This window comes from Paramormyrops kingsleyae, chromosome 17 (genome assembly GCF_048594095.1).
Source record: "Paramormyrops kingsleyae isolate MSU_618 chromosome 17, PKINGS_0.4, whole genome shotgun sequence".
In the NCBI taxonomy this organism is placed as follows: Eukaryota; Metazoa; Chordata; class Actinopteri; order Osteoglossiformes; family Mormyridae; genus Paramormyrops; species Paramormyrops kingsleyae.
Genome location: NC_132813.1, coordinates 21,593,796 through 21,609,871, shown reverse-complemented (window position 1 = coordinate 21,609,871; position 16,076 = coordinate 21,593,796). Strand labels below are relative to the sequence as shown.

At 49.8% G+C, this 16,076-nt stretch overlaps 1 protein-coding gene across 3 annotated transcripts in view; it reads left to right on the top strand.

Annotated features, from left to right (window-relative positions):
* stard13b (StAR related lipid transfer domain containing 13b) overlaps positions 1 to 16,076 on the top strand; it is an 81,921-nt gene that overhangs the window by 21,772 nt on the left and 44,073 nt on the right. For all 3 annotated transcript variants that reach the window (XM_023826158.2, XM_072701093.1, XM_023826161.2), the window contains one exon: positions 1,645 to 1,675. In XM_023826158.2, the coding sequence (XP_023681926.2) occupies positions 1,645 to 1,675 (31 nt within the window). The remainder of the gene's footprint in view (positions 1 to 1,644; positions 1,676 to 16,076) is intronic.

The window sequence follows — 16,076 nt, the reverse complement described above, 5'->3', positions numbered from 1 at the left end:
GCTAATATTTGGACCTGGTGCTACTAGTTTCTTTCTGTCAGTAGCATGAGAATTTAGCTGATTGGTAGAAACATTGTCCATCAGTAAGGAGAATGCTGAAAAACAGCAGTAAACTGAATTCAATAAATCTGTCCGTCCTTCCATTTTCAATAGCTGCAGATATAGCTTCTGTATTCTGAAGAGTTCAAGGCAAGGTCTTCCTTTATGGGACACCAGTTACATGAACTGAATAAAGAATTGGAAGAATGTGTTTAAGGGTTGGAAGATGCTATAAAAAGTGTACATCCACATAACAGGAGTATTCAGGACCAGGCCCTTCACTTTTTCTCTTTTTTTTGTGTGATGCCTGTTTTTCCTCGGGATTAATTTTAGCTGAACTGTCTGCAAAAAACATCAGTGCAGTTTCAACAGATGAGTCCTTGCTGAGGGCAGGATTGGAGGAAAGAGCAAGTAGAGGCACTGTTGTCCTGGAGATGGTGCTAAGGAAGGAGAAAGCCTACGAGAGGACATATTTAAAGCTGAGAAGGACAGTGAGTGGAAAGGCCAGCATGGACCAGGAGAAGTGCACAGACCTCACTGCTGACTGACTGTTGTTTGTTTTCTTATGTCGCACACTGTGGTCTTGCCTACTTCTGAAATTAGACATCCTGAGGAGAGGTTCTCAAAAGGACGCTGAATGATGCATTTTTAAATCCCATCCCAATTTTGTCATAGGTCATATTTTAATGGTAGGAAGGCTGGGGGGGCAACTTAGTTCTCAGAACTGGCAGTTTGTGGTTCGGTGTGCTGAACAGAAAGAATGTAATTCAGCACAGACAGGCTTAGAGATCAGAGTCGGAGACTGATATTTTCTGGGTTTCCTGAGATGTTAGTTAAGATTGACTTGGATGGTTGAATACAAAGACAAGGGATTTGTTCAGGAAGAGAAAGATTCCAGAAGATTAGCTTTGGAATGCTGAAGCACCCCCCTCCCACAAACATAGATGGCACTTTCACTTTGAGAAAGGTTAACTACCTTGAAGTCCAGTCGCCTGACCTTAGAGAAACAACTTCAGGGACAGGCAAAGATCTTGCTCATTGTGGAACAAGTGCTCTGTTCTGAATTCCAGGTTCCATGTTCCTATTTATCTTACCGCTTCTATGAGTTCCCCATTCCATGTTGTTAATCTCAGCAGCGTTTCGAGTTCTTCATTCCATGTTCATATTTATTTTAGCACTGATCGGAATTCAAAATGACTTCAGTTGAGTGTTCTATGTTCTTTTATGTTCCAAAGTAGAACCAGTAGCGTTACAGCTCTGTTCAAAGGCTAGAATCACACTGGAAAGATTGTTTAGTACGGCATATGTAAGTAAATTTGACACTCTTCAAATACTGCTCGTATGAGGCATGACACATACAATGTAATGCAGTACATTTGATATGTGGATACTTACCACAGATATTTATGTGCATGGTTAGGGTGAAGTTGTAAAATGAAGAAAATATGTGGCACCTGTTGGAAAAATAAATGTACATGGATGAACTTTGAATGAACTTTAGGTGCAGCCTTATTCTATTCCAACAGCTGCTGGGTATGCTGCTGTTAATCTTTTGTATTTCTGTACATGCTTTGTGTGTGATTTGGTATTTTTCCTTTTATGCAGGTTGCTGTGAAGATGAACCATGAAGGAGCAGGTAAGCTGGTGTGTTTTTCTTCTTATTATTATTTGGAGATAGTCGTCGTTTCCTGTCTTCCCTGCTCCTGGGGTTTGGAGTTCAGAGGCCACCGCAGTGACAGCTACAGCCCTCCATCTAAAAAGAAGCCAATCGACACGAGTGCATTGCACTGATTGGCTTTTTAAGCTATTAAGTTATCAGCTTCTTACAAGGAACAGTAACAGCTGAGTGTTTTAGGGCTTTTCTGTCGGTATGGAAGCGATTGTTCAGAGGAAGCTTGTATGCTGTAAACACCAAGGCATAAATAACCTGACCGCAGTAGCATGTACAGTCCTGGGGCTCAGTGTTTCTGTTACTCTGTTTGCATGTGGGCCTTTGATGTCTTATTTTTACATGCTCTGATTTATTTGTGACTGTAAAGTGGACTCAAACGAGCGATTGCTCCTGCAGGCATCATTAGAACATCGCCTCCAACCTCTGCCCAACATTTTAACCGGCATCAGCTGGCCCTGTCCTCTCTTGCTACTCTCTGAGGGGGGCAGAGTCACGACACCCTCCCTGTATCAGTTTTTAGGCTGTTCTTTGCCTTGAAGAACAGGCCTCGGGGACAATAAAGTGTGAGCCAGGGGTGTGGAGGACAGACACGCAGCTTAACCTTCTAGCTAGTTGGCTACATTATCTGGTGTGTAGCTATATTTCTGTGTGCGGCACGCTGCTGTTACAGTGTGAGGACTTTAGCCTGTCAGTGGTTATTCTCTGTTTCTGTGAAGTAACTGTGTGTGAGTGAGAGGCTCAGGCAGCCCAGCAGCTGATTGGCCCTCGTCTCTGGGCCAATCTGAAGGACAGGTGCCATATCTCAGTTTCTCATTCACTGTATGGAAATGTTTGATTCGGTATGAAGAATGGGCCCAGGCACAGGCTTTGGGAGGGGTTGGGGGCAGCACAGGCTGCTCTCACACAGCTGAAACTGCATGTTTGTGTACCTGTGATGCAACTCTTCTGGCGGAGATTCTCCAGAGTGATGATTTTCCTCTTTTTTTCCGTACTGAATTCCTCCAAAATCTCCTCCCAACTGACATGCCTGTGACTCTCCCATGTATGGACAAATGGCCGTGTTATTCGTGACAGCAGCTAAGCATGTCTGCAAAACTGTCATCGCTGCTTCTAGAAGACTTTCCTGCCAGGTCAGGCTTTAAAGCAAATGTAATATTCCTGACAGGTTTACTTGGCCTAATGTAAGGGCAGGCAGAAGGTTTGAATTGAAAACCCTTTAAAAAGTGATGATGACAGTGCTGGGAGAGCGGGGGGGCTCTGCTGCAGGATGAGGCCTGTAAACTGTACTCAGCGTTGCACAGATTTTAATGCGACAACAGATCCATCCTGTTCTTCAGTTGTCACACTATATCATTGCTTTTCATGTTTATATTCCCCCATAGAGGTGGCTCTTCATTACAATATCATGCTCTGTACCCCCACTGAAATGCAGAGATCCACATTCCCTATTGCGAAATCAGATATATGAATGCCTGATTGCAAGAGAAAGATACACATTTCTCATTGCAGTAAATGGATTTGTGTTTCTTATTACAGTTCATTTCTTTTCTTTTTTGCAACGCAACAATCTGCAGATTTATTCATTCCATATTGCAAAGAGCAATTCACATTCCTTATTGCAATGAACAGACAGACATCACATATTACGGGGATAAATCTCCATTACTGCATTAGTGCTGTGGAATTGGGCAAAACTCACCATCATGGAGGAGAAGGACAGCAAACATTTGAAATGTAAGAGCTGATGGATTGATTGGAGAATCCAGAAGAATCCAGAATGCATCAAGGTTTATGGCAATTCAAGCATCCATCTGTGTCCCGGAAGCCTGCAGCTGTAGTTATGCATTTCTTTTTGCACAAATAGCTGATCATAAACTGAATTACAGGCCTGTTTATTTTACTTTAACAATACTTGGTGTTTGGAGGGTTTTAGTTGTTCTATTGATGATTATTAATTTCTTTCCTCCAGGCACTCCGAGTTCCCCCCCACAGTCCAAAAACATGTTGAGGTTATTTGGAGTTGCCAAATTACCCTTAGGTGTGCTTGTGTGAGTGAATGGTGTGTGAGTGTGTGTGTGTGTGTGTGAGTGAATGGTGTGTGAGTGTGTGTGTGTGTGTGAGTGAATGATGTGTGAGTGTGTGTGTGTGAGTGAATGGTGTGTATGTGTGTGAGTGAATGGTGTGTGTGTATGTGTGTGTGTGTGTGAGTGAATGGTGTGTGAGTGTGCCCTGAGGTGGGTTGGCACCCCATCCTGGGTTGTTCCCTGCCTTGTGCTCGTAGCCTCCAGGATTGGCTCCCCCTGAATAGCATAAGTGGTTACAGAAGATGGATGGATGGATGGATGATTATTAACTCTGGTAGACTGGCATTCCTTTCACCTGTGTTGTGTCATGAGCTGCTAGAAATAGGCTCCAGCTCCCTCCTGTGACCCTCTACTGGATGCACAGTTGGAAGATAGTTGCATGGATGGATGGATGCATAATGTATTTACTGCATGTTAATGATCTGTGCAATACAGCTGTGGAAATAAAGGTCAGCTGACAGGATTGGGGAGCCACTGGCTCCATATTAGGAAATGAGGACGCGTTTCAATAAGAAACCTCGCTGTCCAACATATGCTCTGCAACACTCACTTAAGCATTTAGCCACTGCACGGTTCCTCAGGTAATTGGCTGCCCACAGAATAGGGATGTTTATTAGGAAAGTGGCCCCTTGGGTCCACTCTGGTATATTTTGGCAATGTGGTAAGACCCAGATTGCAAGGGTGTCACTGTGACCCAGATGCAGACATGTCAGTAAGTCTGCTTATAAATAATTGTGTGCATTAAGACTGAAGTTGTCATCCGGATTTTCCAGGGATTTACCAAAATTCTGTCTCTTCTTGGCCTTTTCCCGGGTGAGACTGGCTTATTCATTGCCGTCTTCCTCCCAGGAATCCTCCTCTGTGGTTCAGATCGACAGATAAGGATGCATTCTCTTCCTTTGTCCTTAGCAAATGGTTTTATTCAGCTTGGGGTTTTACACTTTTGCTCGTTTACACTGCTATTTACAGAAGACGCTCTGGTTAAGTGCCTTATTAAAGGCTACGACAGTGGTTTCGTTTGTTAAAACCAGTTGGCCACCAGCCCAAGTCTCTCAGCCACTGCGCCGTGTGCTGGAAACGCCCCTCTGGACCTGCGGTAGCTCTCGGCTCCTCCCTGAGCCCATTATCGATCCCATCTTCTCCTTTTTCTCCTCGTCTGCCTCTCTCCCGAGCCCCAGAGTTGAATTTCCGGTATACAGCTAATCTTAAGACACCTAAGCACACCAGTAATCTCCTGATCCTGTCTTTGCTCAACAACATACCATAACTTATCTCCCGAATGCAGCGACTGCTTAACCCTTGATTATAAATCTTCCCTCGCTTTTCCTGCTTTGACCTCCTTAGCTCTCCCTCCGTTTGCTTCTACCTTAATCTTTCTGATCTCTCAGTCTCTCTCCCTTACAGCCTTCCCTGTCTCTCCATCTCTACCTCTCGGTGCCTCCCGCCGGCTTCCTCCCCAGCTTCCTTCATCATCGTACCTAGAGACGACTCCCCGTTTGATTCACGTCACCATCGTGAGGAGGGGCTTTGAAGGTCACTCAAAGGTCAGGTGAAACCAGCCACAGGAGGGCACGTCCTTAAAATGAACATGACCTGCAATCCCCCAGGCTGAAAAGTGCTGATGCAGAGCAACTCAAGACCGCCCGAGAACACGGCCCCATTGGGTTGGCATCCGAGTCGCGCGTCATCTTTCACATCATCGTTTCCCATTTCAGTTGGGAGGATTGGGAGGGGTGGGGTATGCCCCAAGGCTAAAGGTCGACAGCTTTAATACCAACATCAGCCATTCCCACATGGCCTTCAATGGGGTTAAATGCTGTAACTAAGAACTGCAGCTCCTATGGGTGACAGTAGAAAGGCAGCATATTGGTTAGGAGCGGGGACCCCCTCCCAGGGGGATTCCTGCTGTGATACCCTTGTGTATGGAACTTAACCTGGGCTGTTTCAGTGAAAATATCCAGTTATGAAAACTGTACGTTGCTTGGAATGCAGGCTTTGGCTGAGCGTTCAAGCCTGCATTTTCCACACCCATGTATCCAGGAGAAACATGCTGGGTTCTCCCTAGACTATGGTGCCAATCTTTCTCACGGTGTGTTAGATATGAAACTGACAAGATCCATTATGGGTCTTGATCACAGGCTAAAGGCTCGAAGATATACATTATAAATATACATGATAAATATACGGTTTGGCTACATTAGAAATGTTCCCTGGCTTCAGACCTCGGGACACGTCGCGGTGAGGTGCTGTACACGCTCACCTGGGCTGACCTCGCCCACCTCTCCTCCGGGACGCATCCTCCCATCCATGGAAAAAATATGACCCCTCCTGCCCCTGCTTGATTGTTTTTCGTCTGGTTTTTAAATGTCTCTCATATGAAAACAGAACCCGCCTCCCCACCCTCCATTTTCAAAAGCACCCAAGTGAGCACATGGCGAGAGAGTCTGGATCTGTTTAAAGGAAGGCAAACGCATAGAAATGTCAGCCCTCCGCCAGTTGCCTGCGTATTTTTAGGCATGTTCGGCAGAGGTTCTCGGCTTGAGACGGACACGCCGCTCTTGGGCCGGAATGCTGTGCCGCTGCGGAAGCCATGGGCTCCTGTTTCTGTGTTCCTGTGTTTTCCGGAGCTCATTCCCTGTGTGGAGTTTGCTGTAACCAGCAGAATGTGGCCCACTTTGATAGTGGCTGACTGTGTGGAGGAAGGGTGATAGTTAGTGACACAGACCTTTGCAGAGGTCACCGACGGGCAGCTTAAGGGTCACGTTTCTTGGCCAACTGCCTGCATCTGCTGCACCATGGGATGCTGGGAGCTACATCCATGCACTAAGGACCTACAATGGTATCCCGGTCCCCCCCTCCACACGTCACGACAGCAAGGTCAACCGTACAATCCACACTCAGGTGACAGTTTACATTGGTGCAGCTCCATTGCCAGCTAAGTGGCTGTCCGGGATCTCACACCCTGCTGTCACAGCGCGCTCGGGATCTCACACCCTGCTGTCACAGCGCGCTCGGGATCTCGCCCCATGCTGTCACAGCGCGCTCGGGATCTCACACCCTGCTGTCACAGCGCGCTCGGGATCTCGCACCATGCTGTCACAGCGCGCTCGGGATCTCGCACCCTGCTGTCACAGCGCGCTCGGGATCTCGCCCCATGCTGTCACAGCGCGCTCGGGATCTCGCACCATGCTGTCACAGCGCGCTCGGGATCTCGCCCCATGCTGTCACAGCGCGCTCGGGATCTCGCCCCATGCTGTCACAGCGCGCTCGGGATCTCGCCCCATGCTGTCACAGCGCGCTGGAGATCTCGCCCCATGCTGTCACAGCGCGCTCGTGATCTCGCACCCTGCTGTCACAGCGCGCTCGGGATCTCGCCCCATGCTGTCACAGCGCGCTCGGGATCTCGCACCCTGCTGTCACAGCGCGCTCGGGATCTCGCACCCTGCTGTCACAGCGCGCTCGGGATCTCGCCCCATGCTGTCACAGCGCGCTCGGGATCTCGCCCCATGCTGTCACAGCGCGCTCGGGATCTCGCCCCATGCTGTCACAGCGCGCTCGGGATCTCGCACCCTGCTGTCACAGCGCGCTCGGGATCTCGCCCCATGCTGTCACAGCGCGCTCGGGATCTCGCACCCTGCTGTCACAGCGCGCTCGGGATCTCGCACCCTGCTGTCACAGCGCGCTCGGGATCTCGCCCCATGCTGTCACAGCGCGCTCGGGATCTCGCACCCTGCTGTCACAGCGCGCTCGGGATCTCGCACCCTGCTGTCACAGCGCGCTCGGGATCTCGCCCCATGCTGTCACAGCGCGCTCGGGATCTCGCACCCTGCTGTCACAGCGCGCTCGGGATCTCGCCCCATGCTGTCACAGCGCGCTCGGGATCTCGCACCCTGCTGTCACAGCGCGCTCGGGATCTCGCCCCATGCTGTCACAGCGCGCTCGGGATCTCGCACCCTGCTGTCACAGCGCGCTCGGGATCTCGCCCCATGCTGTCACAGCGCGCTCGGGATCTCGCACCCTGCTGTCACAGCGCGCTCGGGATCTCGCACCCTGCTGTCACAGCGCGCTCGGGATCTCGCCCCATGCTGTCACAGCGCGCTCGGGATCTCACACCATGCTGTCACAGTGCGCTCGGGCTGTAAACACAGGTTCTTGTAGCGATCGTCACTTGAATCCCATTGCAGAGACTTGGCCGTTCCAAAGTCCAGGCCGTGAGCTCACTTTGGTGTCTTCGTCCACTTTCAAGGAAATGGAAAATCCGAGGGTTTTTTATTTGCCTTTTTTCCCATGCAGAGGTCATCGGCACATTTTCTTGCTCCTCGGGACGCAGGACCTCCAGCTGGCCTGGACCTGCCTGCCTGCATGCGTGTGGCCTGCGAGATTGTATGAATGTTTCCAGTGAACTGCTTTAGACTGTTTCACACTGAGCCCGCTTCCCCAAAATAGAGCCCGACGGGATTAATTCCGAGCACTTAACCTCTCGTTTGCACCCTCGGATGGGCACAGGTTGTGCATCAATGCGGATTGTTTACAAGGCATTCGCCGATGACAATGCAGCCATTCTGACGGCAGCATTTAATAGCGCTTATTAATTTAGAATGAGTGGTATTTTCACATGCCTCCGCTGTGTATTTATATCGCAGTCATGCGCCCGTCAATGCGAACATTCATTGTGGCATGAAACGGGCCCTTTGTGCGAGGACGGCACGCCGTACCGTACATGTAAATCTTGCACCCCCACCGCAAGCGGCACGCCAGCTACCGTAACATAACTTCCGAGGCTGCTCATTTGTTCCAGAGTTTCTGTCAGACATTCTGTGTGTCTCATCTGTGTCCCATCCCACCCCCCACCACACAACCCCCCCCCCATGAGCTGAACTCCCAAACACAAGTTCCTTTCCCAGCTATGGGGTCGCTGCCTCGCTGCGGCCTTCCGTGGGGGTCATGTAGCTCTCACGGAGGGCAGATCCCAACCAGAGGACGTGGCCCCACCCACTAAATTCCAGACATAGATCTGCGGCTCTTATTTGTGGTAAACACGGGCAGCGGGAAACGGCAAAGGCGATGCGTTTCTGATCCGGGAAGCCGCCACGTGACTGGAGGCTCACAGGCTCCGCCCCAAGTTGGCAGAAACTGCTACTGGGCTCTGACTTTCTAAGATGCCGCTTGGGATATGAGTAACAGGGACTGAGATGGACATAGAAGGAGGCCTGACTTCACAGGGAGCAGGGAGCAGTGCTGGAATGAAGCATTGTGCTCTTGGAGCCTCTGTGAGCTTTTGTTATGAAACCTCGCTCGTGTGCCATCTCTGCTGTGCCCTGCCTCTGCTGTGCCCTGCCTCTGCTGTGCCCCATCTCTGCTGTGCCCTGCCTCTGCTGTGCCCTGCCTCTGCTGTGCCCCATCTCTGCTGTGGCCTGCTTCTGCTGTGCCCCGCCTTTTCTGTGCTCTGCCTTGCTGTTCCTCCGCCTCTTCTGTGCCCTGCCTTGCTGTTCCCCTGCCTCTTCTGTGCTCTGCCTTGCTGTGCCCCGCCTCTTCTGTGCTCTGCCTTGCTGTGCCCCGCCTCTTCTGTGCCCTGCCTTGCTGTGCACCACCTCTTCTGTGCCCTGCCTTGCTGTGCCCCGCCTCTTCTGTGCCCTGCCTTGCTGTGCCCCACCTCTTCTGTGCTCTGCCTTGCTGTGCCCCGCCTCTTCTGTGCCCTGCCTTGCTGTGCCCCACCTCTTCTGTGCCCTGCCTCTGCTGTGCCCCATCTCTGCTGTGCCCTGCCTCTGCTGTGCCACATCTCTGCTGTGCCCTGCCTATGCTGTGCCACATCTCTGCTGTGCCCCGCCTTTTCTGTGCTCTGCCTTGTTGTGCCCCGCCTCTTCTGTTCCCCTGCCTCTTCTGTGCTCTGCCTTGCTGTGCCCCACCTCTTCTGTGCTCTGCCTTGCTGTGGCCCGCCTCTTCTGTGCTCTGCCTTGCTGTGCCCCGCCTCTTCTGTGCCCTGCCTTGCTGTGCCCCGCCTCTTCTGTGCCCTGCCTTGCTGTGCCCCGCCTCTTCTGTGCCCTGCCTCTGCTGTGCCCCATCTCTGCTGTGCCCTGCCTCTGCTGTGCCACATCTCTGCTGTGCCCTGCCTATGCTGTGCCACATCTCTGCTGTGCCCCGCCTTTTCTGTGCTCTGCCTTGTTGTGCCCCGCCTCTTCTGTTCCCCTGCCTCTTCTGTGCTCTGCCTTGCTGTGCCCTGCCTCTTCTGTGCTGTGCTGTGCCCCGCCTCTTCTGTGCTCTGCCTTGCTGTGCCCCGCCTCTTCTGTGCTCTGCTTTGCTGTGCCCCGCCTCTTCTGTGCTCTGCTTTGCTGTGCCCACTCAGTTCCCTGCGATCTCCTACACTGTGTCAGTTTAGCTCTTTGCTTTCCCTTCGCTTTCCCTTCTTGTATTTTTAAGTGGCATGTTGGCACCCCACGATCTGGCTCTGCAGCCTCTCGCCAGGCCCTCACCACCTCTCTTGCTCCCCAAACCCCCCCCATCCCGTAGGCCAGACCGCTGACATCACAGGTTAAATTTGTCGAGCACAAGATTGGAAAGGCTCTACTGGCCCGACTGCTGCGCAGAAAATTCCACATGTGGAAAATGACCGGAGGTTTCCGGACCCTGCATGGATCCTGTCGGGATGGTATTTGTAGGTCTGCAGAAAATCCTCGCTAAACTTAAAGTAAACAGCTAAACCTTAAGTTATTTGCATAAAAAGTAAAGGTTTACCAGGTAGCCACTACTGTTTAAGAAACCTTACTAATCCAACAATCCATCCATCCATCCATCCATCTATTTTCCAAGTTGCAGGGTTGCAGGTCGCAGATTAGATTATGCAGATTTTCTTTATTAATGTCAGCTATCATGAAACAGTGATGAGCAGTGAAATACATTTTTAAATGGGGATGACATCATTATTTCACGCCCCACAAATATGCACTGATCTACACGTCACTGCTCTAAAATCAGCATATGCCCGTTTAATATCTATTACAGAGGGCTTTTAGGGGTTTCCCGTCACAGGAAAAGCTTCGCAGTCCAGGTGAAGCTGTCTGCCACTGAGAAGCCTGGTAATGAAACGCGGAAGAAGGCCGCGCCGTTTCGGGAGACGCGTTCATCTCTGCAGAAGCAACACAAGGGCTGAGGATTCGGTCTGGGCCTCAGTCACAGTGATCTGGGGAAGGGGGTTTTGGGGTTCTGTGCAGAGAGCAGATTGTAGTTAAGAATAAGGAGGCTTGTCTGTGAGGCGTGTTCTGCATGGAACATGATTCCCCATATCCATGCGGGGAGGGAGACTTTGCTGTTTGAAACACATGTGGCCGAAAGCTGTGGTCAGGTACGCCTCTTCCTCTCTGCATAGCCAATTGGGGAAGAGCTCGTTTATCCGGACGCCGGGCATCTGGCTAGATGTGTCTGCCTCTTCAGAACCTCGTTGTGTTCTCTCGAGCGTTGGAGGATGGAGGCCTCCGTGGGGGGGCTCTCACACAAGCCAGTGAGCAGTGGCGGCCACCTCAGTGTGCCACCCCCAGGTGCTGCTGGCCGGGGGCTCAGGTCACCCGGCCTCCCGGGGCTCCGAGGCCTGTTCCCCCCCCCCCCCCGACGGGCCGCCCGCCTGTGGAGCCGCTCTGGAGCGAGACTCTCCAGAAGGGATTCGCCCCACATGGGTCCCGCTTGGGGAAGCGAAGCATTTCAAGGCCTCCTGTGATTGAGAGCACTGTACCAAGTCGGCCTTTATGTAGGGAAGTCATTAGATTTGAATAATCTGGTGGAGAGGAGGCCGGCCCCCCCTGTTCCCGTCCGGGGCCCCCAGCACAGCTGTGCCCAACAATGCCTGCTTCTCTTTCGCTTCATGGTTATTCCTCCCCAATTAATGCCCCCTGAGCATTAGCGCTGCCAAATTAGCTGTAGCTTCACTGGGGGATCGTCCTGCTTTTATCCGGCCCCACGGAGCCTCGCGGCACCAGCAATAATTAACGAGTAAAGTTTACTGCCTGGTACGGCACTCTCCTGTTTTGACCTGTTGACATTTTGGCGCAAAGAATCAGAGTGTGTAGGTGGAATTTGTGTCTGTGATCAGCAGTGTTTCTCAAACTGTGGTACACATACCACCATAGGTACTCTGAGTAACCCAAGGTGGTACGCGACAGTAATTTGTTACTGTGATTCAGGTTACTGTGATTTTTTCACCCATGTGATACCTGCCTGCTTTGCTTTGATCTGAAGTGGCACTTGGTCGACGAAGAGAGCCGCCATGCTAAAGAAACAGAGACAAACCTACCCAGTTCTGTCATAGAGATTCTAGTTAAGCGGGTTGCTCTAAGGTGGTTCCGTTAACCGACGGCTTCATGGTTACTAGTCAGTGTCGCTGACCATCAGGTTGCCAGCTTACTCTGTAATGTACTTGTTTTTAGCAGTCTGATAAATCAATGGATGACATTTCCTTCCTCATCCATTTTCAGCAGCTGCTCATCCAGTAGGGTTACAGTAATTTGATGCCCTATACACAGACAAATAAAGCAGTAAGAGTCAGCGAAGGGCACCCAGAGACGCACATGCTGTAATTCCCTGCATGACCATGGGGGAACGTGCAAACTGCACCAACACAGACCCAGGGCCTCTTTGGGCCTGTGGCCCAGAATCCAGCAGAACTCGCTGGTTCTTCCTTGTACAAATGCTTTTCTTCCTTTCACGCTAAATGTCCATTACCATCAAATGTGCATGTTCTTTACCATCGCTCTCTGTCACATTTATTCTATGCTGAAAATGGTTAAATCATCAAGCAATTAACGTTCAGTTTGCTCCAACACTTCTTACGCTTGTACCTGGACGTTCACCGGAAGCTCGGCCTGGCTGCAATTATACGTATTTGACTCTTTGACAGCCATATGTTTGTAATGCGATTTCTGCCTCATTTGCGCATTACTTGCAACAAAAGCCTCAAAATAAATGTAAATGCAAATGGACGCAGACCGCAATTTTTTGTGCAGTTTTCAATCAGAATTATTATTTTCAGTGGAACCCATGAAAACTTCCTCAGGCTGTGTTGTAGGTTTGGGTGGCAGTAGCTGCAATGGAGCCCCTCCGGGGGCTGTCACCTCGCTCCGTGGCCTTCGGCAGCCGCGCAGGATGCGTAAGCGCAGACGGTGACGCGCCGCCACCTCGCCCTGAGATGTTTACTACAGCCGGCGCTCCGTGACAGCCAGACCGCATACCAGCAAAATTAAACCTGCCTAAAAATGGAGCTGCCTGGGGAGAGACATCTATGGAAGCCTTTTGATTTAAGGCTCACCTTTAACTCCTCCTATTCGTCAGCGTCTTTGAGCGCTGACCTCTGCACTGTAAGGTCAAAGCTCATCATAAAGCCAATTAAAACGGTTTTGCAGGCTCTTCCAATTAGCAAAGATTATCTGAAGGAAAGCTAATTTTGTTTCATTTTTTTTACACACTAATAATTTTTTTTCTTCATTTTTCAACCATGGAACATTAATATATATTTTTTTTTTCTCCAAAATATTGTATCTTTCCTCTTTCAAAGTTACGGATTGATTTCCACCATTAAGCGTTGCTTTCTTTTCTGTATATTAATTAAATTTATTCAGGAGAAAAAACGTAATTTAATTAGTGTCTACAAATAGGTCTTATCAAAAAGCAAGTCCAGCTCACTCTTGTGGTTTTAATGCCAATTTACAGTTTTTATTAAACAGCTAATAGGAAGCAGATTCTGGTTAAATGTGTGTTACAGAGGCTGTAGAAATGAAGTTTGCGGCACGGCAGTCCAGCAGTGCCTCTCAGGCCATCGCTCTCCTTTATGTCTTCCTGTCTGAGTGTGTGTGCTTTCTCTAATGGGGGCCAGGTGCTGTGCAGAGTGTGGATGTTTCTCGTGAGGGTTGCTGCGGTCCAGCGAGGAGAGGCCCGGTTTTGGCTCTGACGACACCAAGGCCCCCGTGTCGCATTCCTCACCCATGTCGGGTCGCACGAATGCTCTACCAAAAAGTGTATCATCATTAAACGGAAATACCACGTGCGATACGTACTGGAATGCTGTCCCGGAAGACTTTTATAATGCTGCTGTGGTGTATTCCCACGTCAAATAAAATGGGGCCCCCTTTTACGCTGGCAAAACACTCCTCTTCATACAGCTCCGTACAAATCTGTACAGACGCGCAGATTTGACGGCCTGCCTGGTCCAAGACATTTATAAAGCATGTTGAGGTGTAATGAATATGATTTACACAAAGGCACTACTCTGCTTATTATGGAGCATAATCAGTGCAGTGGATAAGCATCTAAACCCCAAACACTGGCTCTCAGCTATCGCCTGACTTACACAGCTTGCTAAAATGTTCAGTGGCCTACAGCGAGCATCTTGTTAGCACTGCAGGGGGTCCTGCATCACATGCACTTTGCATTACAGATCCATCAGCATCCAGAGTAGTGCCAGGCGTAATGGTTATATTTTAGTTTCAATGTCATCGTTATCTCTGTCTGGCACTCTTCTGGTAAGAGAGGAATATCGTGGTTAAAGGGAAGCAGAAAACAAATAGCAGATGAGTAAAGACGGTCTTTTTGTAGAGCTTAATGTACTGTAATGCATTATGGCATCTGGGCAGGTTCGATAATCACTGCTGAAGACGAAGAAGCCGTCCGTGACCAAGCAGCCCCCTTGGCCCCCTGCTATTTTGGAGAAACGCAGCCTTTTGTGGCTCTTGGGAACCACATGGATCTCAAAGGCAGAGCAGAGGCAAGCGTTTAGAAGAGGACAAAAAAAAAAAACAACAAAATTCCCAGGGCTTGGATCCATTAGCCTGGGAAAGGCACTGCTTTGGACTCCGGGGCTGGACCGTAGGGCCTCCCATGTGAACGCTGGACCCAATCAGTGAGGAGATTTGGTTCCTCCTCCAGCAGGAAGTTCTCTTTGTGAGCGGTGGCCCACATGCCTCTTCAGTTAGCGGGTAGGAGCCCCACACCCTCTGAAACTTCATGCCTGCAGCAATGTCATGAACTAAAGTTTACTGACCGGACATGGTGGACCGATGTCTGCAGTTAAACAAGTTTAACGGTATAGAAAAGGAAGTTTCTTCTATAAGCCATTATTTCTTTTCTTTTTCCTAATGAGATAAGCCATCAATTAAGTTGCCAAAGCAAACAATCAGGTCCAGTCAGCCGCATTATTGATTCTCTCTCCATTAGCAGTCACTGTGTACTGTTGTACAGCTTTATGTTCAGTTCACTGTTATACAGTTTTTAGTACAGTTTGCTTTATTTAGTGTACTGTGCTGCTGATAGAAACCGCCCCAAGACTTTCTCTCACTAGTTCACCAGTTCTAGTGATGTGACAATAAAAGAGATTCGATCTAAATGCTGTGCCTGTCACCAGAAGTCAGCAGGTCAAATCCCTGGTTGGCAGAGTCATTTCACCGTCGGGCTGCTGAGCAACCTGACCAACCCTGATCCCTGATTTTTATACTGTCCACTGTTTTTAATCCAGATTTTTATGCTTATTAGTGTGTATTTATTATTCTCTGTTCATTATTGTTTGTATGCTGATTGTGCAACAAATTGCCCCTCGGGGACAATAAAGGTACCCTAGATGCTTGATCTCTTTGTCACTTTGGATTAAGTGAATACTCAGTAAACAGAATGTAAATGATTACTGTGTGACGCTGAGCAGTGTACTGGCTAATTCTGTTACTACTAGCATCTTGCCCCCAAAGGTTCAGCCCCTTTCGGGCATCTGCTGTACCATCAGACAGGCCGCTTAACACAAACTGAAGGAGAAGGTCCAGCTGTATATACGCGGGAACTGTAAGCTGCTGGATTAGAGCACCTCTCCATAGTAAAGAGTGTTTTTGGTCTTGCCACTGCAGAGTCAAATTTGTCCCATTAAACTTTGCCCTTTCACGTATTTAGCAAATGGTTTTCTCCAAAGCAACGTTAATTCGAGGAATCAGGGTCAGCCAGTCCCTGGAGCTGTTGGGGGTTAAGAGCCTTGCTCTGGGGCCTAATGGGGTAATTACTCTGCCAAGTGTGGGATTTGAACCAGCAACCTTCGAATTACTTGCATGACTTCTGAACCCATGATGCCACATACCACCACATGTGGAGCCATCCGTATATTTTTATTGGCTCTCATCCATTTTTCGTGCCGGTTTGGCGCTGAAGAAAGCCCCGCCTTCCCGGTGACAGAGCCGGGCTTTCCAGGCCAGGCACGTGCTCTGGGTTCATAAGGTACATTTGAGAGCAAAGTGTGCAGGACGGCGGACACGGGCCGCTCAGCC